Consider the following 27,020-nt stretch of genomic DNA (forward strand, 5'->3'; position numbering starts at 1 on the left):
TCTCTAAGTGCAGAGCTTGAGAAGGCCAAGATTGAAGGAAAGGAAACACAAAATGACCTCCTACACACAGAGAATGTCAAGCAAGGACGTGACAAGTACAAGACGCTAAAACAGATCCGACAGGGCAACACCAAGAAACGAGTGGACGAGTTTGAGAGTCTTTAAGAGAGACATGATGCCAGATATTAATGTGATTGGTGTAGTGACACACTGTTGTTGAGATGGCCTCGTCCAGAGACAGTTGGTGTTATATTGTAGACTCACGGAACAGAAAGGAAACGCATCTCCAGAACAAATGTTTATTTTTTACTTGAGAATGTATAGAGGATTCATATCAGTTTGTTGCAAGTATATATGTAATATATATATATATATTAAATCTGTATGACATTTTACATGTACGTATAAAGGGATGTGATGACAGTTTAATATGGAGATAGCAAAAGTACTCTTGATATTTGAGTTTCCTCTTGTGTAAATATTGAAGTATATAAAGGTATATAGACGTTTATACCAGTTGTCTGTTGGTTAACAGAATGGTGCACTGTGGGATTGGTCCGGGTTACTGTCTCTCGCCTAATTCCTCTTCTCTTTCCTTCACTTCTTTCTACAATGATAAATTAATTTCAAAATCTGGATCTATAGTATATTATGAATATATATGTATAATCATGCACTGCTATTCGGACTCTCGCTTGCAAATGCCTTGTCCGTTTTTAATTATTAAAGAAAGGATGTTTTTGAGGTACTTAGATCAGCATCATGGCCGTTTGTGTCCTGTTTAATATGGTATATAGAGGGTGATTTCTGACAATATTATATAAATTAGAGTTACACCTAATTAAGAAAAAGAATTGTGTTTGTTTAATCAAAAGATTTAAGATCACAGACATTAAGCCTGTATCCAATACTTCCTTGAAACAATAAAATCAAAGAATTATTGACAATTTTCATCTACGCTTAAATCTTTCTAACCCTTAATTTACTTCAGTATGTACAGGCATTTTAATTTTCAGCATATTTTTCCTTGTCTTTTAGAAAGAACTTTTTTCATGGATATGCATTAAAGGGACAATTCACTCAGGCTAATTCTTTTACATAACCAAGAAGCAAAATATAACATAAACGTATTGTTCTACATTTCTTATGAAACATACAACATAAAATATTGACCAATTCCACGTCATGGTTTAGTATTTTAATTTATACCGTTGAAATTACAAATCGTTGATCAATCCGATTAAGCAGGTACAATATGTACGCTGTACCCATACCTGAGCAAAAGTCATGCACGTTAAACAAATGAACTACATAACCACTGTGGAGTTGATAAAATGATTTTTAAGGTAAGTCAATTCACCATAATAAGGTAAACACACTACTGTCAGAGCGATTTGAGCAGTTCTAGACAAAAGTAACACTACTCTACGAGCAAGGGACAGGGTTCGGCATACAAGAAGTTCGACCACAAAGTGTAATGGCGGACGGCGAGCGAGTTTGAACGTTTCACACGCATTTCACCACCATGGGATTTTCTGGCATATCACAGTAAAACTGACTGATCTAATTTCCATCAGAGCTAGTTTTTGTCCGATATATGTACAAATTTTAATGTTCTCTTGGACTGAAATGTCCCTTTAAGTTTGTTTACGAATTTTTCTATGCATATTAATGTTGATTGACTGTGTTATTGAGACACCTGTATGATTTTAGAGGCATGTCGTCTGCTACATGCCGCATTGTCCATTCCAGTAGTCTAGGATTGGTTAGTAATTACAGAAAATATATTTAGAAATTTCCCATATCCTGCTGAAACCAAATTGAAAAGACGACTTTCAAGCATGGAAAAGAAAGTAAATACCTGCCCTTAATATCGTTTCCATTATTTAGTTAAAATTATACACAGAAAATGTATTCAATTTATTATATTTCTACTGTATTAATATGACTTTTTTGTTAATTTTTTATGTGATTGGAAATTGATTTTGTCATATATTTACATGTGTATTTCATTTTCATGTTTTGGATGGTATCTTTTGTCATAGCTGAAGCGTTGTTATATATAATATATATATTATCTAGTTAGCATCCCCACATTATAAAGAACAAACTTAATCATCAATCTTTTCATTGTCCTCATCATCATTTTAGAGTTCTTTTATACACGTCTTTGTTTAGCTTTCATATATCTGTACTTTACTCAAAAGAGTTGTAAGTTTAAGCAGAGTGTGTCATGTTGAAAGAACTATAAGGATATTACTGTGTTATTGAGTATTTACAGCTGTAAGTAAAAAATCTAGTGCTTTATACCATATTTATAGAAATGTCTACGGCCATGAAATGGAACAAGAATTCTTCATTCCATACAAACATGTACATAAGGAAATATAGAAGTATATATATCTGACAAAATCACTATTTTTCTCAACTATTTACTTTAAATTACAATTGTATAATGTTTTTAAGGGTTGAAAAGTATTGAACAGATGTTTATATATTGTTCATTTGTAAACAAATTTCGACAATTTAAACTTGTATTTCAGAAATTTTTTTTTTGCTTATTTACGAATATTGTGATTAATTAATTGATACTAGACAAGATTTTATCTACAGGAAACTGAACCAGCCAATGCTGTCGTCATTGAGGAAATGAATAGTACTTACTTAACATTAAATGGTTCTCAAGTGTTCTTGACATATCTACTAAAACATTACGGTTCTTGCAATACAGTTTGTTTGGAGTGTAAAGTGTAATGTAAAGAAGGAAATAAGTGCTTTATCTGTATGTTCACAGACATCATATTCATTTACAGATATCGGTGACATCATATTCAGTTTAATAATATTAATTTGTGACTTAGGGAAACAAATCCTGTGTTCATAGGTATACATGGAATTCAGATCATTTTGCTAGTAACATCCCCTTCACCGATACATAAAGCTTGTGAGATATAAAAGGGTTGTTTTTTATTTACCATGGTCAGGCTGGACCAGAGTTGTTAACTGGACAAGACAAATCTATGTTGTATTTATACAGGTCTGGAGTCTTTTCTATTTACTGTATCTCTAGAACTAACACCACCAAATTTAAGATTATGCCTGAAATATAAAATGTAAAGATAAAAGGAATGTTTCTCATCAACAAGCAAGCCTTAGAATTTAACGTCTGTCCGGTCATTATGACAGTATAGGCGACGGTTAGGAACAGCCTTTACTTATGATCAGGATTTCATGCCTTTGATTTGTGCGATGCCTGATATTATCATGCTAAGTTTAGCTATGCAGTATTTCTGCTTGTAGGAAGCTTGTCAAATTCAACATCCTTTCATAAAGCAAAATCAATGATGGATTTGTACTGTTTGTAATTTCATTATTTTTTTTTTTTTTTTATTTTTTTTTAAGTTAAAACGTGTTGTAATGACAGACGATAAGGCTGTGTTATGTACCAAATTATCTTGCCTGAATTTTATCTATACTCATCAGAAACAAGAAATGACAAAGGCTTGTAGCTTTAACAATGAAAGTTTTGTTAGTATCAGCTCTCGTGTCGAAAGAGATTGACAAAGGCTTGTAAATTTGTTTTCTATGTTAGCTGTTTGTGACCGTCACAAAAGATGGACTCTACAATGTTTTCTGTACTTAAATCATTAACACAAGATCAACAAATGCATTGCTCGGAACTATTTGTAAGTCATGGCTTTGTCATAGATATGGAAATGTTTGCTCCAAGTAATAGTATTGTAGTTATTATTAATCCAAAATGTCTCATGGAAAAATAATGTATACCATCTATTAAATGAATAATGATATGTAATTGTCAAAATAAAATCATTGGAGTAATGGTAGATTGGGTTGTGTTATTTATTAGGAGCTCTGTATATAGGAAACACAAGTACTGTATTACATATAGATTTATACATATGGACACCTACAGTCATTATAAGAATTTTCCTATTCCATCCTTGCATATTACAGTATTATCTATCCTTGTGATGTTGTGTTTTTGGGATCATAACGTCGCATCATACTTTTCGAAGAAAACAACACAAGTTTTGCTCACAAAACAATGTCGCTAGGGGAGGTAACTCAGTGATATGAAAAGACCAGATATACATAATTGAATTTATTTAATCTGTCACTCAAACACTAAGGTCATTTGAGGTAGCTGCTGAGCCATTTCGTTTATTCGGAACAACTGGTTCGACCATTTGTTAAAGTATTATTTGAAGTATAAATCCTGATGGACTTTTACGTGTGTGACACAGGCATACAAGTATAAAATCACCAGATCCACTTTTTAAACAAGGTAAAACCGTATAATCACACGATAATATAACATACTATGAAATCACTGTGTCAATTTGTCCCCAGCATGGGATGCAATATTACCTGATCTGTTACATGAAGTACTACAGTATAACGTATTTAATCCGGATCCCTGTGTATTCCAGCACATTTTCCTCTTTAATCTATGGTAATAAAACCTGGCCAAATATGCTGGTACAGGTGACATCCGGTTTACACAAACTCTTAAAGATTGACATATGTAGGTGTGGTCTTGAATTAGGCAAGACTTTCTTCGAGTATGCACATTTTACATGTGTTCATTGTCTAGGACCAGCACAAAAATGGTCACCTTGTTCCGAGTACCACAGAAGGAGGGGAGACAATTTAAACTAGTGATTGTAAAAAGGGTTTATTACTATGGCCACTAATCAAACAAGTGAACATCTGTTGATGGCTTCTTAATGAGGTTAATTTTACACAGAATTTGACAAATCAAATTAGAAGTCTGATTCTGGTAACCTGTACAATACAAGATCCCAATGCTTATTCTCGGACAATAACATTGGAAATATATCAAGCTACAGTGTATTGCACTGTATGAATTCCGAAAATAACGATCGCTGAAGCAAGAGATCATGTTGAAGAAAATGACCTAGTTTTGATGAAGGGCATGTTTGTGGCGTATTATCATTGTTACAAAAATTGATGTATAATAAATAATGTATCTGAAGACCAACCTATGATAAGACAAGAAAATATTCCCATAACAACCCTTATTAACACATGAAGTCATACATTTGCAGTTTGATCGCTGTTATTTGGATAAATTCACTGCCGAAACAAAAATGTTAACTGGTAAGCATGCATGCTCCGCAACTTCATAAGTACTTTTCAATATTCTGAAGGTAGGATGTATATTAAGATTATTAAATGGAGTCAGGTTGAGGTTATGTATTTAATCAAATAGCTGTCGTGATTGCAGTTATAGCTGTCAGACATGACTATCAAAGTCACAAAGGTCAATGAAAATGACAGTGTCTATCATAGTCATGCTTATCATTTTATTGAGGCATAAAGAAAGGAAAAAAAAATGTCATCACCATTCCAACATTAATTTATATACTTTATACAGGTATTATTAATACTTATTCAAATCTAGATACAATGTAATGTATAAAGTAAATAAACCAAACAAACTAACATCTACAGTAAACTATAGCTGCCTGCCATGATCACACAAGTATTCATTAAACACACATAAAATTCACTATTACTGTACAAACGATTCATTTTTTGCATTTTAAAGTTTGGATCAAGAAAGACAAATTCATATTGGCACAAGGCTAACTAAAATCAGCAATCATTATAAATGCAATGAAAGCAATAAACTAAAAAGCATTTGTAAAAAGCATGATAACATAAAAATGTAGTGTCATTGTTGAATTAGACAACAATTTTAATTGTATGTGAAAGGCTCAGAATTCAGTAACCCAGTTCAGTAATATTAAATTTTGTGGAAAAATGAAAATGTGAATGAATAGCAGTTTAGTAAAGTTTTTAATTGGTAATGATTAATGGTTTAGTAAATTATATTCTTAGAATAAATTACCAAATGAATTGTAGAGAGGTTTGGTATGTCTATTACATAATTATCAACTGTCTCATTATTGAAGTCATCAATAGTATTTATCAGGTATCAGCTATAGACTTATCAGATATAACAAAAACGCTGAAAATTCCTTTTTCCTGTTCTCTGGGATATACAAATTTGAATAACATTTATTAACAAAAGTTCCCTTCAACAATGATATACATGTGCATTTACAAGTGTGAGTGATATACATATGCATTTATAATGCTTAGGAATGGAGAGTAGCTGTGTAAAAGCTAGCCTGAGCTCACACAGGTCCAAATATATACCAGACTTGTAAGTGACAGGAGTCTAGTGCTGGCTGTCGTACTCTGTAGAAGGCTTAAAGAAACAATATGGGCCACAGTAGAAACAATATTAGCCCGAGATACTCTGGCCCTGACACCAGACTTATACATTATGACACATAAATGTCTGGTTTAGGGCCAGAGCGCAGTCCTATGTCAAAACATGGAATAAGCCGTCACCGTTTGGTATCGGGCCAGGTCATCTCCGATTCAGACTGACCAACGAGAAGCACCACTAACCTTTGTCTATTTGTCTAAAACAATATATGGTCTGTAAAATATAAACTGAACATATTGGCACATCATGCAGTAAAGAAACTTATGTAAAGACAAAAAGAATAATTAAGATGAAAATGATCAATAAGTCCTAAGTACCAGTTACACACACCAATGATATACAAGATTAATAATCACTTACAATATCTTTGCTTTTCCATATAAAAATATACATTAACTGAATTATTATTCTTCACATAAAACAATGATACTGACAATGTTTTCTCTCTTCTGGTTCACATTTCATTGTTTATTTGTTTTGTTTTAGTTTTTTTTCATACTTTGATTTCAATAAACCTACCAATCACATTATCAGTGAATTAATATTTATCACATAAAAACAAACACACACTCACCATATACATGTACATAATTAGTGGATCATTTTATAAGATTTGACATTAATTAGTCATACTGCAGAGAGATCGAGATGTAATCAACTAAACAGTCTGTACCCTCCCACATTTGACAGAGAACATGTGCCCTCCTACAGCATTGGAAACAATCAATCCAGATACTGTCAAAGTGACCAATCAAATGAATTTAAATCATATGCATCAAGGGTTGCAAAGCAGCTGTGATTAGTTGACGAAGGACACCGAATCAAATTGTAATCAAAATAAGCAAATGGGCTGATGAGCTCTTCACATTCTTTACCCATCCTGCCTCCATCGTATCAAAGTATCAATACTGTTATACTATATTATTACCTTACCTGTAATAGCCTTCCTCATGTTGTCATTATCTAACATATTTACATCATGAATGACATCACTTGTACTATCACATATCTATTTACATATTTGTTATCAAGTCTGAAATACAGATGATTCTAATATTTCACATAATGGTTATTGTAGCTCATTTTCATAAGATTATCTGATCCATCCTGATGTTTTCCATCTCTTATCTTTCTATTTCAACTTAGTGCATTTGCATCCATTTTTACACGACCTCCGCTGATTTAAATATAAAATATGGAGAGTCCACAGGATATCACTGGCTTATAAATGATATTGCACATTGTGAATTGGCACAAAGTAAATATTTGTCTTTTCAATATTTTCTTTCTCCACTACAACACCTCATAAGATCCTGGTGACAAGCCCTTTCTCAAGGGTTGTTGTCTTTAAACAGGGAAATGGTACATATTTCCATTTGAAGGTCCATATTTGTTTTACAATAAAGACCACTTATTTGGTTCATTACAGTAATATATAGCTTTCCTGATCTTTAACCAAAAGACACCCTAACTGTGGCCTTCATAGGTCCTCGACAGATAGGGCATACTTTTAGAGCGGGGGCACACTGGGCACAACTCACAAGATGCCCGCATGGCAGAAAGACAATTGACACAATATTTTGGAGACAAATTTTGCAAGAAGTTCTCTCCTTCAGGGCAGCATTCTCCTGTTCCAGTCGAGCTTTTGGAACTGTGAAAGAAACAAATGTAAACTTTTAATGGCTATACATGCTTACAAATTAATTCTGTTTCATTCCCACCCCCTTTTTTAATTTCTTTTTTGCCTTGTAATAAAAGTACATTCGTAAACCACGTGTAAAGAGCAAATACAGTACAACCCTGTGCTTAAAACACAAAGTTTGCATTATATCCAATTATTACCCATTCCATTGATTTAAAATAAAGTCTAAGGGGAGATAACTCTTATTTCATTTTTTAATTGTATTTTGTCATGCATTAAATTTTCATTACATCATGTACAAATTCTGGTATAAAACATATGATGTCCTCCATCCTTTGTCTGGTGTAAAACCATGGTAATCATTTACCCATCCTTTGTCTGGTGTAAAACCATGGTAATCATTTACCCATCCTTTGTCTGGTGTAAAACCATGGTAATCATTTACCCATCCTTTGTCTGGTGTAAAACCATGGTAATCATTTACCCATCCTTTGTCTGGTGTAAAACCATGGTAATCATTTACCCATCCTTTGTCTGGTGTAAAACCATGGTAATCATTTACCCATCCGTTGTCTGGTGTAAAACCATGGTAATCATTTACCCATCCTTTGTCTGGTGTAAAACCATGGTAATCATTTACCCATCCGTTGTCTGGAGTAAAATCATGATAATTTACCCATCCTTTGTCTGGTGTAAAACTATGATAATCATTTACCCATCCTTTGTCTAGTGTAAAATCATGATAATTTATCCATCCTTGTCTGGTGTAAAATCATTATAATTTACCCATCCTTTGTTTTGGTGTAAAATCGTGATAATTTATCCATCCTTGTCTGGTGTAAAATCATTATAATTTACCCATCCTTTGTCTGGTGTAAAATCATGATAATTTACCCATCCTTTGTCTGGTGTAAAATCATGATAATTTATCCATCCTTGTCTGGTGTAAAATCATGATAATTTACCCATCCTTTGTCTGGTGTAAAACCCTTCTCCAAGACTGGTTCTGATGTAATGAAGATGTTGATCATTCACCCTTTGTCCATGATTTTTGACTCTTGTTGTTACATAATTGTACATACTTAAATCAAGGTTCCTATTATATGACATTATCCTCATTAAGCAGTGTCAATAAAGCTTACCTGATGTTTTGTCTGTGTTAGGTTTGGGAGGTCGCTGTGTTGGGACCACAGACATTACAGGATCTAAATCTCCTACTTCTTCCTTCTCCATTATCATCTTCATCAACTTCTTCCCACTCATCGAATGCCAACCTATGTATACAAAAAAATCACAGTAAAGGATAAAACGTATTCATAAATTGATGGTGTGTGTTTACTGTTAATTATAGTCTTCAATCTGAGTGAACCTCGTTATCAAATGGCTCATATTTCTCTTGTAATAGCAGCATAATTATCATTCACATTACCAGTAACTATTTTCATCCTCATCATAATTATTCACATTACCAGGAACCATTTTCATCCTCATCATAATTATCATTCACATTACCAGGAACCATTTTCATCCTCATCATAATTATCATTCACATTACCAGGAACCATTTTCATCCTCATCATAATTATCATTCACATTACCAGTAACTATTTTCATCCTCATCATAATCATCATTCACATTACCAGTAACCATTTTCATCCTCATCATAATCATCATTCACATTACCAGGAACCATTTTCATCCTCATCATAATTATCATTCACATTACCAGGAACCATTTTCATCCTCATCATAATTATCATTCACATTACCAGGAACCATTTTCATCCTCATCATAATTATCATTCACATTACCAGTAACCATTTTCATCCTCATCATAATCATCATTCACATTACCAGTAACCATTTTCATCCTCATCATAATTATCATTCACATTACCAGTAACCATTTTCATCCTCATCATAATTATCATTCACATTACCAGTAACTATTTTCATCCTCATCATAATCATCATTCACATTACCAGGAACCATTTCCATCCTCATCATAATCATCATTCACATTACCAGGAACCATTTTCATCCTCATCATAATTATCATTCACATAACCAGTAACTATTTTCATCCTCATCATAATTATCATTCACATTACCAGTAACTATTTTCATCCTCATCATAATTATTCACATTACCAGGAACCATTTTCATCCTCATCATAATTATCATTCACATTACCAGGAACCATTTTCATCCTCATCATAATTATCATTCACATTACAAGGAACCATTTTCATCCTCATCATAATTATCATTCACATTACCAGTAACTATTTTCATCCTCATCATAATTATCATTCACATTACCAGGAACCATTTTCATCCTCATCATAATTATCATTCACATTACCAGGAACCATTTTCATCCTCATCATAATTATCATTCACATTACCAGTAACTATTTTCATCCTCATCATAATTATCATTCACATTACCAGTAACTATTTTCATCCTCATCATAATCATCATTCACATTACCAGTAACCATTTTCATCCTCATCATAATCATCATTCACATTACCAGGAACCATTTTCATCCTCATCATAATTATCATTCACATTACCAGGAACCATTTTCATCCTCATCATAATTATCATTCACATTACCAGTAACCATTTTCATCCTCATCATAATTATCATTCACATTACCAGTAACTATTTTCATCCTCATCATAATTATTCATTCACATTACCAGTAACCATTTTCATCCTCATCATAATTATCATTCACATTACCAGGAACCATTTTCATCCTCATCATAATTATCATTCACATTACCAGTAACCATTTTCATCCTCATCATAATCATCATTCACATTACCAGGAACCATTTTCATCCTCATCATAATCATCATTCACATTACCAGGAACCATTTTCATCCTCATCATAATTATCATTCACATTACCAGTAACTATTTTCATCCTCATCATAATTATCATTCACATTACCAGTAACTATTTTCATCCTCATCATAATTATCATTCACATTACCAGGAACCATTTTCATCCTCATCATAATTATCATTCACATTACCAGGAACCATTTTCATCCTCATCATAATTATCATTCACATTACCAGGAACCATTTTCATCCTCATCATAATTATCATTCACATTACCAGTAACTATTTTCATCCTCATCATAATTATCATTCACATTACCAGTAACTATTTTCTCATCCTCATCATAATTATCATTCACATTACAAGTAACTATTTTCATCCTCATCATAATCATCATTCACATTACCAGTAACTATTTTCATCCTCATCATAATCATCATTCACATTACCAGTAACTATTTTCATCCTCATCATAATCATCATTCACATTACCAGTAACCATTTTCATCCTCATCATAATCATCATTCACATTACCAGTAACCATTTTCATCCTCATCATAATCAATCATTCACATTACCAGGAACCATTTTCATCCTCATCATAATTATCATTCACATTACCAGGAACCATTTTCATCCTCATCATAATCATCATTCACATTACCAGAAACTATTTTCATCCTCATCATAATCATCATTCACATTACCAGGAACCATTTTCATCCTCATCATAATTATCATTCACATTACCAGGAACCATTTTCATCCTCATCATAATCATCATTCACATTACCAGGAACCATTTTCATCCTCATCATAATCATCATTCACATTACCAGGAACCATTTTCATCCTCATCATAATCATCATTCACATTACCAGTAACCATTTTCATCCTCATCATAATTATCATTCACATTACCAGGAACCATTTTCATCCTCATCATAATTATCATTCACATTACCAGGAACCATTTTCATCCTCATCATAATTATCATTCACATTACCAGTAACTATTTTCATCCTCATCATAATCATCATTCACATTACCAGTAACCATTTTCATCCTCATCATAATTATCATTCACATTACCAGTAACCATTTTCATCCTCATCATAATTATCATTCACATTACCAGTAACTATTTTCATCCTCATCATAATCATCATTCACATTACCAGGAACCATTTCCATCCTCATCATAATCATCATTCACATTACCAGGAACCATTTTCATCCTCATCATAATTATCATTCACATTACCAGTAACTATTTTCATCCTCATCATAATTATCATTCACATTACCAGTAACTATTTTCATCCTCATCATAATTATTCACATTACCAGGAACCATTTTCATCCTCATCATAATTATCATTCACATTACCAGGAACCATTTTCATCCTCATCATAATTATCATTCACATTACAAGGAACCATTTTCATCCTCATCATAATTATCATTCACATTACCAGTAACCATTTTCATCCTCATCATAATTATCATTCACATTACCAGTAACTATTTTCATCCTCATCATAATTATCATTCACATTACAGTCATTTTCACATTACCAGTACATTTCCATATTATCATTACATACAGTAACTATTTTCATCCTCATCATAATCATCATTCACATTACCAGTAACTATTTTCATCCTCATCATAATCATCATTCACATTACCAGTAACTATTTTCATCCTCATCATAATCATCATTCACATTACCAGTAACTATTTTCATCCTCATCATAATCATCATTCACATTACCAGTAACCATTTTCATCCTCATCATAATCATCATTCACATTACCAGTAACCATTTTCCATCCTCATCATAATCATCATTCACATTACCAGGAACCATTTTCATCCTCATCATAATTATCATTCACATTACCAGGAACCATTTTCATCCTCATCATAATCATCATTCACATTACCAGGAACCATTTTCATCCTCATCATAATCATCATTCACATTACCAGGAACCATTTTCATCCTCATCATAATCATCATTCACATTACCAGGAACCATTTTCATCCTCATCATAATCATCATTCACATTACCAGGAACCATTTTCATCCTCATCATAATCATCATTCACATTACCAGGAACCATTTTCATCCTCATCATAATCATCATTCACATTACCAGGAACCATTTTCATCCTCATCATAATCATCATTCACATTACCAGGAACCATTTTCATCCTCATCATAATCATCATTCACATTACCAGGAACCATTTTTCATCCTCATCATAATCATCATTCACATTACCAGAACCATTTTCATCCTCATCATAATCATCATTCACATTACCAGGAACCATTTTCATCCTCATCATAATCATCATTCACATTACCAGAACCATTTTCATCCTCATCATAATCATCATTCACATTACCAGGAACCATTTTCATCCTCATCATAATCATCATTCACATTACCAGGAACCATTTTCATCCTCATCATAATATCATTCACATTACCAGGAACCATTTTCATCCTCATCATAATCATCATTCACATTACCAGGAACCATTTTCATCCTCATCATAATCATCATTCACATTACCAGGAACCATTTTCATCCTCATCATAATCATCATTCACATTACCAGGAACCATTTTCATCCTCATCATAATCATCATTCACATTACCAGGAACCATTTTCATCCTCATCATAATTATTCACATTACCAGAAATTGTTTTCATCCTCATCATAATCATCATTCACATTACCAGGAACCATTTTCATCCTCATCATAATCATCATTCACATTACCAGGAACCATTTTCATCCTCATCATAATCATCATTCACATTATACCAGGAACCATTTTCATCCTCATCATAATCATCATTCACATTACCAGGAACCATTTTCATCCTCATCATAATCATCATTCACATTACCAGGAACCATTTTCATCCTCATCATAATCATCATTCACATTACCAGGAACCATTTTTCATCCTCATCATAATCATCATTCACATTACCAGGAACCATTTTCATCCTCATCATAATTATCATTCACATTACCAGGAACCATTTTCATCCTCATCATAATCATCATTCACATTACCAGGAACCATTTTCATCCTCATCATAATCATCATTCACATTACCAGGAACCATTTTCATCCTCATCATAATCATCATTCACATTACCAGGAACCATTTTCATCCTCATCATAATCATCATTCACATTACCAGGAACCATTTTCATCCTCATCATAATCATCATTCACATTACCAGGAACCATTTTCATCCTCATCATAATCATCATTCACATTACCAGGAACCATTTTCATCCTCATCATAATCATCATTCACATTACCAGGAACCATTTTCATCCTCATCATAATCATCATTCACATTACCAGGAACCATTTTCATCCTCATCATAATTATCATTCACATTACCAGGAACCATTTTCATCCTCATCATAATCATCATTCACATTTACCAGGAACCATTTTCATCCTCATCATAATCATCATTCACATTACCAGGAACCATTTTCATCCTCATCATAATCATCATTCACATTACCAGGAACCATTTTCATCCTCATCATAATCATCATTCACATTACCAGGAACCATTTTCATCCTCATCATAATCATCATTCACATTACCAGGAACCATTTTCATCCTCATCATAATCATCATTCACATTACCAGGAACCATTTTCATCCTCATCATAATCATCATTCACATTACCAGGAACCATTTTCATCCTCATCATAATCATCATTCACATTACCAGGAACCATTTTCATCCTCATCATAATCATCATTCACATTACCAGGAACCATTTTCATCCTCATCATAATCATCATTCACATTACCAGGAACCATTTTCATCCTCATCATAATCATCATTCACATTACCAGGAACCATTTTCATCCTCATCATAATCATCATTCACATTACCAGGAACCATTTTCATCCTCATCATAATCATCATTCACATTACCAGAACCATTCATCTCTCATATCACATACCAGAACATTTTCATCCTCATCATAATCATCATTCACATTACCAGGAACCATTTTCATCCTCATCATAATCATCATTCACATTACCAGGAACCATTTTCATCCTCATCATAATTATCATTCACATTACCAGGAAATTTTCATCCTCATATTTCATCATCATCTTTATCATCTAATTTCACATTACCAGGAACCATTTTCATCCTCATCATAATCATCATTCACATTACCAGGAACCATTTTCATCCTCATCATAATCATCATTCACATTACCAGTAACATTTTCATCCTCATCATAATCATCATTCACATTACCAGTAACCATTTTCATCCTCATCATAATCATCATTCACATTACCAGGAACCATTTTCATCCTCATCATAATCATCATTCACATTACCAGGAACCATTTTCATCCTCATCATAATTATCATTCACATTACCAGTAACCATTTTCATCCTCATCATAATTATCATTCACATTACCAGAACCATTTTCATCCTCATCATAATCATCATTCACATTACCAGTAACCATTTTCATCCTCATCATAATCATCATTCACATTACCAGTAACCATTTTCATCCTCATCATAATTATCATTCACATTACCAGTAACCATTTTCATCCTCATCATAATCATCATTCACATTACCAGTAACCATTTTCATCCTCATCATAATTATCATTCACATTACCAGAAACCATTTTCATCCTCATCATAATCATCATTCACATTACCAGTAACCATTTTCATCCTCATCATAATTATCATTCACATTACCAGTAACCATTTTCATCCTCATCATAATTATCATTCACATTACCAGGAACCATTTTCATCCTCATCATAATCATCATTCACATTACCAGGAACCATTTTCATCCTCATCATAATCATCATTCACATTACCAGTAACCATTTTCATCCTCATCATAATCATCATTCACATTACCAGTAACCATTTTCATCCTCATCATAATCATCATTCACATTACCAGTAACCATTTTCATCCTCATCATAATCATCATTCACATTACCAGAACCATTTTCATCCTCATCATAATCATCATTCACATTACCAGGAACCATTTTCATCTCATCATAATCATCATTCACATTACCAGTAACCATTTTCATCTATCCTCATCATAATTCATCATTCACATTACCAGTAACTATTTTCATCCTCATCATAATTATCATTCACATTACCAGTAACCATTTTCATCCTCATCATAATCATCATTCACATTACCAGGAACCATTTTCATCCTCATCATAATCATCATTCACATTACCAGTAACTATTTTCATCCTCATCATAATCATCATTCACATTACCAGTAACTATTTTCATCCTCATCATAATCATCATTCACATTACCAGTAACCATTTTCATCCTCATCATAATCATCATTCACATTACCAGTAACCATTTTCATCCTCATCATAATCATCATTCACATTACCAGGAACCATTTTCATCCTCATCATAATCATCATTCACATTACCAGTAACCATTTTCATCCTCATCATAATCATCATTCACATTACCAGGAACCATTTTCATCCTCATCATAATCATCATTCACATTACCAGTAACCATTTTCATCCTCATCATAATCATCATTCACATTACCAGGAACCATTTTCATCCTCATCATAATTATCATTCACATTACCAGGAACCATTTTCATCCTCATCATAATTATCATTCACATTACCAGTAACCATTTTCATCCTCATCATAATCATCATTCACATTACCAGGAACCATTTTCATCCTCATCATAATCATCATTCACATTACCAGTAACTATTTTCATCCTCATCATAATCATCATTCACATTACCAGGAACCATTTTCATCCTCATCATAATTATCATTCACATTACCAGGAACCATTTTCATCCTCATCATAATCATCATTCACATTACCAGGAACCATTTTCATCCTCATCATAATCATCATTCACATTACCAGGAACCATTTTCATCCTCATCATAATCATCATTCACATTACCAGAACCATTTTCATCCTCATCATAATCATCATTCACATTACCAGGAACCATTTTCATCCTCATCATAATCATCATTCACATTACCAGGAACCATTTTCATCCTCATCATAATCATCATTCACATTACCAGGAACCATTTTCATCCTCATCATAATTATCATTCACATTACCAGGAACCATTTTCATCCTCATCATAATCATCATTCACATTACCAGGAACCATTTTCATCCTCATCATAATCATCATTCACATTACCAGGAACCATTTTCATCCTCATCATAATCATCATTCACATTACCAGAACTATTTTCATCCTCATCATAATCATCATTCACATTACCAGGAACCATTTTCATCCTCATCATAATCATCATTCACATTACCAGGAACCATTTTCCATCCTCATCATTAATTATTCATCATAATATTCACATTACCAGAAATTGTTTTCATCCTCATCATAATTATCATTCACATTACCAGGAACCATTTTTCATCCTCATCATAATCATCATTCACATTACCAGGAACCATTTTCATCCTCATCATAATCATCATTCACATTACCAGTAACCATTTTCATCCTCATCATAATCATCATTCACATTACCAGGAACCATTTTCATCCTCATCATAATCATCATTCACATTACCAGGAACCATTTTCATCCTCATCATAATCATCATTCACATTACCAGGAACCATTTTCATCCTCATCATAATCATCATTCACATTACCAGTAACCATTTTCATCCTCATCATAATCATCATTCACATTACCAGGAACCATTTTCATCCTCATCATAATTATCATTCACATTACCAGTAACCATTTTCATCCTCATCATAATCATCATTCATATTACCAGTAACCATTTTAATCCTCATCATAATTATCATTCACATTACCAGGAACCATTTCCATCCTCATCATAATTATCATTCACATTACCAGTAACCATTTTCATCCTCATCATAATCATCATCCACATTACCAGGAACCATTTTATCCTCATCATAATCATCATTCACATTACCAGTAACCATTTCCATCCTCATCATAATTATCATTCACATTACCAGGAACCATTTTCATCCTCATCATAATCATCATTCACATTACCAGGAACCATTTTCATCCTCATCATAATCATCATTCACATTACCAGGAACCATTTTCATCCTCATCATAATCATCATTCACATTACCAGTAACCATTTTCATCCTCATCATAATCATCATTCACATTACCAGTAACCATTTTCATCCTCATCATAATCATCATTCACATTACCAGTAACCATTTTCATCCTCATCATAATTATCATTCACATTACCAGTAACCATTTTCATCCTCATCATAATCATCATTCACATTACCAGGAACCATTTTCATCCTCATCATAATCATCATTCACATTACCAGTAACCATTTTCATCCTCATCATAATTATCATTCACATTACCAGTAACCATTTTCATCCTCATCATAATCATCATTCACATTACCAGTAACCATTTTCATCCTCATCATAATCATCATTCACATTACCAGTAACCATTTTCATCCTCATCATAATTATCATTCACATTACCAGTAACCATTTCCATCCTCATCATAATCATCATTCACATTACCAGTAACCATTTTCATCCTCATCATAATCATCATTCACATTACCAGTAACCATTTTCATCCTCATCATAATTATCATTCACATTACCAGTAACCATTTTCATCCTCATCATAATCATCATTCACATTACCAGTAACCATTTTCATCCTCATCATAATCATCATTCACATTACCAGTAACCATTTTCATCCTCATCATAATCATCATTCACATTACCAGTAACCATTTTCATCCTCATCATAATTATCATTCACATTACCAGTAACCATTTTCATCCTCATCATAATCATCATTCACATTACCAGGAACCATTTTCATCCTCATCATAATCATCATTCACATTACCAGTAACCATTTTCATCCTCATCATAATCATCATTCACATTACCAGTAACCATTTTCATCCTCATCATAATCATCATTCACATTACCAGGAACCATTTTCATCCTCATCCTATCATCATTCACATTACGAGGAACCATTTTCATCCTCATCATAATCATCATTCACATTACCAGAAATTGTTTTCATCCTCATCATAATTATCATTCACATTACCAGGAACCATTTTCATCCTCATCATAATCATCATTCACATTACCAGGAACCATTTTCATCCTCATCATAATCATCATTCACATTACCAGGAACCATTTTCATCCTCATCATAATCATCATTCACATTACCAGGAACCATTTTCATCCTCATCATAATCATCATTCACATTACCAGTAACCATTTTCATCCTCATCATAATCATCATTCACATTACCAGGAACCATTTTCATCCTCATCATAATCATCATTCACATTACCAGGAACCATTTTCATCCTCATCATAATCATCATTCACATTACCAGAAATTGTTTTCATCCTCATCATAATCATCATTCACATTACCAGGAACCATTTTCATCCTCATCATAATCATCATTCACATTACCAGGAACCATTTTCATCCTCATCATAATCATCATTCACATTACCAGGAACCATTTTCATCCTCATCATAATCATCATTCACATTACCAGTAACCATTTTCATCCTCATCATAATCATCATTCACATTACCAGGAACCATTTTCATCCTCATCATAATCATCATTCACATTACCAGGAACCATTTCCATCCTCATCATAATTATTCACATTACCAGAAATTGTTTTCATCCTCATCATAATTATCATTCACATTACCAGGAACCATTTTCATCCTCATCATAATCATCATTCACATTACCAGTAACTATTTTCATCCTCATCATAATCATCATTCACATTACCAGTAACCATTTTCATCCTCATCATAATCATCATTCTCATAACCAGTAACCATTTTCATCCTCATCATAATCATCATTCACATTACCAGGAACCATTTTCATCCTCATCATAATCATCATTCACATTACCAGGAACCATTTTCATCCTCATCATAATCATCATTCACATTACCAGTAACCATTTTCATCCTCATCATAATCATCATTCACATTACCAGGAACCATTTCCATCCTCATCATAATCATCATTCACATTACCAGTAACCATTTTCATCCTCATCATAATCATCATTCATATTACCAGTAACCATTTTAATCCTCATCATAATTATCATTCACATTACCAGGAACCATTTCCATCCTCATCATAATTATCATTCACATTACCAGTAACCATTTTCATCCTCATCATAATCATCATCCACATTACCAGGAACCATTTTCATCCTCATCATAATCATCATTCACATTATCAGTAACCATTTCCATCCTCATCATAATCATCATTCACATTACCAGGAACCATTTTCATCCTCATCATAATCATCATTCACATTACCAGGAACCATTTTCATCCTCATCATAATCATCATTCACATTACCAGGAACCATTTTCATCCTCATCATAATCATCATTCATATTACCAGTAACCATTTCCATCCTCATCATAATCATCATTCACATTACCAGTAACCATTTCCATCCTCATCATAATTATCATTCACATTACCAGTAACCATTTTCATCCTCATCATAATTATCATTCACATTACCAGGAACCATTTTCATCCTCATCATAATCATCATTCACATTACCAGTAACCATTTCCATCCTCATCATAATTATCATTCACATTACCAGTAACCATTTTCATCCTCATCATAATTATCATTCACATTACCAGTAACCATTTTCATCCTCATCATAATCATCATTCACATTACCAGGAACCATTTTCATCCTCATCATAATCATCATTCACATTACCAGGAACCATTTCCATCCTCATCATAATTATCATTCACATTACCAGTAACCATTTTCATCCTCATCATAATCATCATTCACATTACCAGTAACCATTTTCATCCTCATCATAATTATCATTCACATTACCAGTAACCATTTTCATCCTCATCATAATCATCATTCACATTACCAGTAACCATTTTCATCCTCATCATAATCATCATTCACATTACCAGTAACCATTTTCATCCTCATCATAATCATCATTCACATTACCAGGAACCATTTTCATCCTCATCATAATCATCATTCACATTACCAGTAACCATTTTCATCCTCATCATAATTATCATTCATTACCAGGAACCATTTTCATCCTCATCATAATCATCACTCACATTACCAGTAACCATTTCCATCCTCATCATAATTATCATTCACATTACCAGTAACCATTTTCATCCTCATCATAATCATCATTCACACTACCAGGAACCATTTTCATCCTCATCCTATCATCATTCACATTACGAGGAACCATTTTCATCCTCATCATAATCATCATTCACATTACCAGAAATTGTTTTCATCCTCATCATAATTATCATTCACATTACCAGTAACTATTTTCATCCTCATCATAATCATCATTCACATTACCAGGAACCATTTTCATCCTCATCATAATCATCATTCACATTACCAGAAATTGTTTTCATCCTCATCATAATTATCATTCACATTACCAGTAACTATTTTCATCCTCATCATAATCATCATTCACATTACCAGTAACCATTTTCATCCTCATCATAATCATCATTCACATTACCAGTAACTATTTTCATCCTCATCATAATCATCATTCACATTACCAGAAACTATTTTCATCCTCATCATAATCATCATTCACATTACCAGTAACCATTTTCATCCTCATCATAATCATCATTCACATTACCAGGAACCATTTTCATCCTCATCATAATCATCATTCACATTACCAGAAACTATTTTCATCCTCATCATAATCATCATTCACATTACCAGGAACCATTTTCATCCTCATCATAATTATCATTCACATTACCAGGAACCATTTTCATCCTCATCATAATCATCATTCACATTACCAGGAACCATTTTCATCCTCATCATAATCATCATTCACATTACCAGTAACCATTTTCATCCTCATCATAATCATCATTCACATTACCAGGAACCATTTCCATCCTCATCATAATCATCATTCACATTACCAGTAACCATTTTCATCCTCATCATAATTATCATTCACATTACCAGTAACCATTTTCATCCTCATCATAATCATCATTCACATTACCAGTAACCATTTTCATCCTCATCATAATCATCATTCACATTACCAGTAACCATTTTCATCCTCATCATAATTATCATTCACATTACCAGTAACCATTTTCATCCTCATCATAATCATCATTCACATTACCAGGAACCATTTCCATCGTCATCATAATCATCATTCACATTACCAGTAACCATTTTCATCCTCATCATAATTATCATTCACATTACCAGGAACCATTTTCATCCTCATCATAATCATCATTCACATTACCAGTAACCATTTTCATCCTCATCATAATCATCATTCACATTACCAGTAACCATTTTCATCCTCATCATAATTATCATTCACATTACCAGTAACCATTTTAATCCTCATCATAATTATCATTCACATTACCAGTAACCATTTCCATCCTCATCATAATCATCATTCACATTACCAGTAACTATTTTCATCCTCATCATAATTATCATTCATATTACCAGGAACCATTTTCATCCTCATCATAATTATCATTCACACAACGTTAAAATCGTTATTTTATATTTAAAGCATAGTGGGTATGATAATATAAGATTGCATTATATGTATAAAATGTTGATCTATTTAACCTTACTTATCTTGTATTATAATGAACAATTCTATTATAAAAAATTTGTTTTTCTACATCCTCATCATAATTATCATTCACATTACCAGTAACTATTTTCATCCTCATCATAATTGTCATTCACACAACGTTAAAATCGTTATTTTATATTTAAAGCATAGTGGGTATGATAATAAAAGATTGCATTATATGTATAAAATGTTGATCTATTTAACCTTACTTATCTTGTATTATAATGAACAATATGAAATGACATCAATACAACATCCTACCTTCAAGCTTCAGAAGCTCATCTATACATTGTTTGATGACACGAGGCAAGTAGCCCATATTTAACACACTCTGGGCCGCATCACAAAGGAGTGGATTTTTCCTCTCTGCATCAGACGGGAACTGATCACGTCGTCCTACAAAAAAATCCAATAAAATGATTGAAAAACACACAACAATGGTAAGAACATTAATTATAAATCTTAACTATAAATGGGTATGCAAAGTCTTCATATACAAGTATAGCAAGAAATTTTATGGTTCGTTTTTGTTTTTCTTTCTTAAATGAATGACAGACAGTGTGTAAGTGTCTAGCATGATAGCAGGATAATCAGTCTCATGTATCATTTTGAATTTTTTTCTTTTATAGTTATTTTTTATTAAGGTTAAAGTAAGAAGTGTGGCACCAATCTTTTCTTTTTGTTGATAATATCTGATATTCAAGGCGAAAAAAATCCATTACTCTAGTAAATATAATCCATTGTTCATTGTTTATGTCACAAAGATCCAGCTATTCGCACTAAAATCAAAGTTCTTTCATGATTTCTGCATCACAACAAGTTGAAACGACAAGCATGTAGAGGTTACCTAAACATGTAAAGGGGGAACTTCCACACATCATAGTATGTCTTTGTTTATATAATCTAAAGGCATAGCTAAGATACTATTGAAATTCAGTTATTTTGTGAGAATTTCACAAGAAAGAAAATGCTTTTGATAGTACATACCTGAGGTTTGTGATGTAGCCACATTATTCTGCGTATTTGTGTTATCTGTTTCTGACTGAGCATAACCTGTACCTGGAGCTGCTGCATTGTTCCCATGTCGTTCATTATTTTCCCTTAATGCTTCTTGCTGCAATGGCAGGAATGTACAAAATAACATTTGTATCAATTATAAACAAAAAATGTGCAATAAACTTTTGTATTACATGTGTATCATTTTTAGGCATTTTTTTTGTTTACTTTCTCACTCAATTTTTTATGATGAGCTTGAATTAGAGACAGAATCAATATATTGCATTGATTCTATAATAAGGCACACTACTCACCAACTCGGCATTACGAACAGCTTCTTGGACAAGATTAACAAAGGCTCGACCTTTCTTATCAAGGACGTAAGAACAATTTGGTGACCACCTTGCATGTTCTACCCAAGGATCATCATCTTTGTCCCAATTTCTCAACCCAATTCCACACACATAGCATCTAACACTGTCTCCGTTCACTAAAAAATGTATCCAACATTGAAAATATATATGGCTAATGCTAAAATTGTTTTCATACAAATGTAGAACTTTAACTATCTCCGTTTGTCTCATTTAACCTAAATAGCAGGGCAGCTTACAGGTGACAATTAGAGCCGAGATAGTAACACAAAGTATTAAATGGAACATAAAGTAAATGAGTTATCTCCCCCTTTGACAATTAATCATGACATTTAATTAACACAATGATTCACATACTTATTAAATAGGACAGCATATTTAATTTTAATCATGGTTTTCATCATCAAAATTATACTAATTAATCAGTTTAACTCAAAGACTGGCGCGACACTATACTGATATGGTTACATTCGCGTACATGTTGTATTTTAGAAATAACGCCCTAATATTAAGACCTAGAATAAAACCAGGTCAGGTGCCATTCAACACATCTTAAATTGTATAAATGATTTTTTTTCAATGAATTTTACAATCTGTTTTTAAGTACAGTGTGTAATTGCGGTTGAGTAAGACACAAAACAGAAAAATTGATAGCTACATGTAGCTAACATAACTCTACACACATACACGTCATAAAATGCTGTTTTTATGACGTAAACAGACAACATATTTTTACCTTGTAACATTGTGTGAATGAATCTTACAAATGTATACAAGAATTTATATATACTCTTTCTCAGCTTACTTGAATAGAAAAATCCTGCTCCTGACATCATTTCTGGCGACTGTTGAAGTCGTGCTGGCCAGTTTCGGAAAGTCCCTCGTCGTTTTAACTTAAGGACTCTTTTGTTATTTTACTGTTTCCTAATAGCGCTGGCTGATGTCTGACTAGAATTTGATGTATTTGCCGTTGCTCCTTGTCCATTAGCAGAATTTGTATTTCTAGAATTATACCCATTTTGAGAGTTTGTATCCAGAGAATTATTACCAATTGGAGAGTTTGTATTTTGTGGAACATTAAGATTTGGAGAGTTTGTATTTTGTTGGATATTCACACTAGGTGAGTTTGTATTCCTAGTAACATTCTGTTCTTTGCAACTTCTTTCAAAACTGTTATGTTTTTCATCTTGTAAAAAATCTTTAGAGTTGTCTCCCCTCCCATCATATCCTGTTGCTGCAGCTGATGACATACCCCCTAGCATGGTGCCTACAGCGGTCTCAAAATGATCTGTATCAAGTTCACCACTTTCTAGACTTTCAAAGGGGGTAGATGTAACAGAGTCATTCATTGTGATAATTTAGCCTCTGTAAAATAAGGAATTGAATCAATACATGTATATGAGTCATTGTAAATCTCAGAAATGTTCCAAATCCAACATAAAGAAAATTGAAAAACGGATAACTTTAATTCAGAAATTTTGAAAATAGTTATTGAAGATAACGAAAACAATGTTGGTAATTATTGATAAGCTCCCAATTAGTTACTATGACAACCAAAAGATCACGTCAAGGTCAAATGTCCATGGTGTTACCATGCTTAAAGATGCTGCACCGCTGACAAAGAGTATTTCATTTAATATCAAAAGCATATTTAGCATATAAATACATACTAATAAAATTAGCAGACAGACAGACAGACGGATGTAGCGACGGATGACTGACCACAGAAGAAAAAAAAAATGAATAGCCCACCATTTGATGATGGTGACCTAAAAATACCAGCAAGTTAAAAAAGAATGAAAATCAAAATAAATAATCACGCACAGCATATCATCTTGACCTGGTGACTTTTAGTTATTATGTGACTTCTTTCACTTTAGTAACGTTTGTGCTCGAAGAAAACACGAAAGAGATAAAATCTTACCTCAGTTTTGAACACAACAACCTTCGCTTCTGATAAATAATCATCTCATTTGATTATGTTATATTTTAACTCATATTATTAAAATACTTCATTAGATAAGTGTAGTGACATTTTGCATGTGATTTCTTATTCATTTCAGGTGACATATGATTTCAGTTCACCACTGAAAGACTTAATAGATAATATCATGCATGATTTAGTATACTGTATTTACTATTTTCCATATCAAGAGCACCTCCTCTAATAAGGGTGCGCCTACGAATTATGCTGAAAAAACAACAACTAATTTTATACATTTTTGGTGGCAGATTGTGACGACTTGTCAGGTGCTAATAAAATACTGTTTCACTTCCATTTGATGCTTAATATCATCTTGTATAAGAACTGAATATATTGCATTGGACAACTTAGGATATTTTTGCCGAGTGTTTAAACATGTCACTTGAATATCAGAGTCACAGTGTCCACTAAAGACAAACCGAGACAGTCAATTTAGTCAGTTACACATATATACATTACCTGATCAACCAACATATCAAGAAATCTTCATACTAACTATGATAATGTTGTTATACTTTATATATACCTAAATCAATGGATATATAAAGTGACTATGCAACTTTGATAAATTATATTGGTACATGCATGTATATATAGGGCTTACATGTAAGAAACCAAAACAGTGTGTGCATGACCAGTAGATAACAATGAAATTCTTACAACCCATCCTATAAATGATATACACATATAAATACACAAATGGAATTCTGAAAATTATTTTAGACCATAATGACATAAGTGCTATTCTTATATGGTTATATTTATAGGTGCTGTGAAATCTTACTTATATCTATTTTTAGCAACTGTAAATGGGATGGAGCATCAACACCAAGGATTCCATGCAAAACTTTTATTTCGTTTACATGTTTCGGATGGCTAGGCCAACCGTCATCATATCTATTTTTAGACAAGGATGTCCGTTTAAAAAAAAATT

General features: G+C 32.7%; 2 protein-coding genes across 5 annotated transcripts in view; one reads left to right on the forward strand and one right to left on the reverse strand.

Moving 5' to 3' along the window:
• LOC138304798 (radixin-like) overlaps window positions 1-3,845 on the forward strand; it is a 47,248-nt gene extending 43,403 nt beyond the window's left edge. For all 4 annotated transcript variants that reach the window (XM_069245076.1, XM_069245106.1, XM_069245087.1 and 1 more), the window contains one exon: window positions 1-3,845. In XM_069245076.1, coding sequence (XP_069101177.1) covers window positions 1-165 — 165 coding nt within the window. In that variant the 3' untranslated portion in view covers window positions 166-3,845.
• Window positions 3,371-24,995, reverse strand: LOC138304821 (baculoviral IAP repeat-containing protein 7-like). The gene is made up of 6 exons (XM_069245131.1): window positions 24,908-24,995; window positions 24,046-24,221; window positions 23,723-23,849; window positions 22,997-23,131; window positions 9,068-9,199; window positions 3,371-7,934 (listed from the first exon to the last, which is right to left on the reverse strand). Exons 1-6 carry the CDS (start codon window positions 24,936-24,938, stop codon window positions 7,735-7,737), a joined length of 801 nt encoding a protein of 266 aa, XP_069101232.1. The 5' UTR covers window positions 24,939-24,995; the 3' UTR covers window positions 3,371-7,734.
• Window positions 24,996-27,020: the final 2,025 nt, after the last annotated feature.

This window comes from Argopecten irradians, chromosome 1, assembly GCF_041381155.1.
Source record: "Argopecten irradians isolate NY chromosome 1, Ai_NY, whole genome shotgun sequence".
NCBI lineage: Eukaryota > Metazoa > Mollusca > Bivalvia > Pectinida > Pectinidae > Argopecten > Argopecten irradians.

Coding starts and splice junctions, on each gene's coding strand:
- LOC138304821 (XM_069245131.1), bottom strand. CDS start 24,938: ATGATGTCAGGAGCAGGATTTTTCTATTCAA. Junction 23,850..24,045: donor CTGTTCGTAATGCCGAGTTG/GTGAGTAGTGTG, acceptor CTGCCATTGCAG/CAAGAAGCATTAAGGGAAAA. Junction 23,132..23,722: donor GGCTACATCACAAACCTCAG/GTATGTACTATC, acceptor ATTTTTTTGTAG/GACGACGTGATCAGTTCCCG.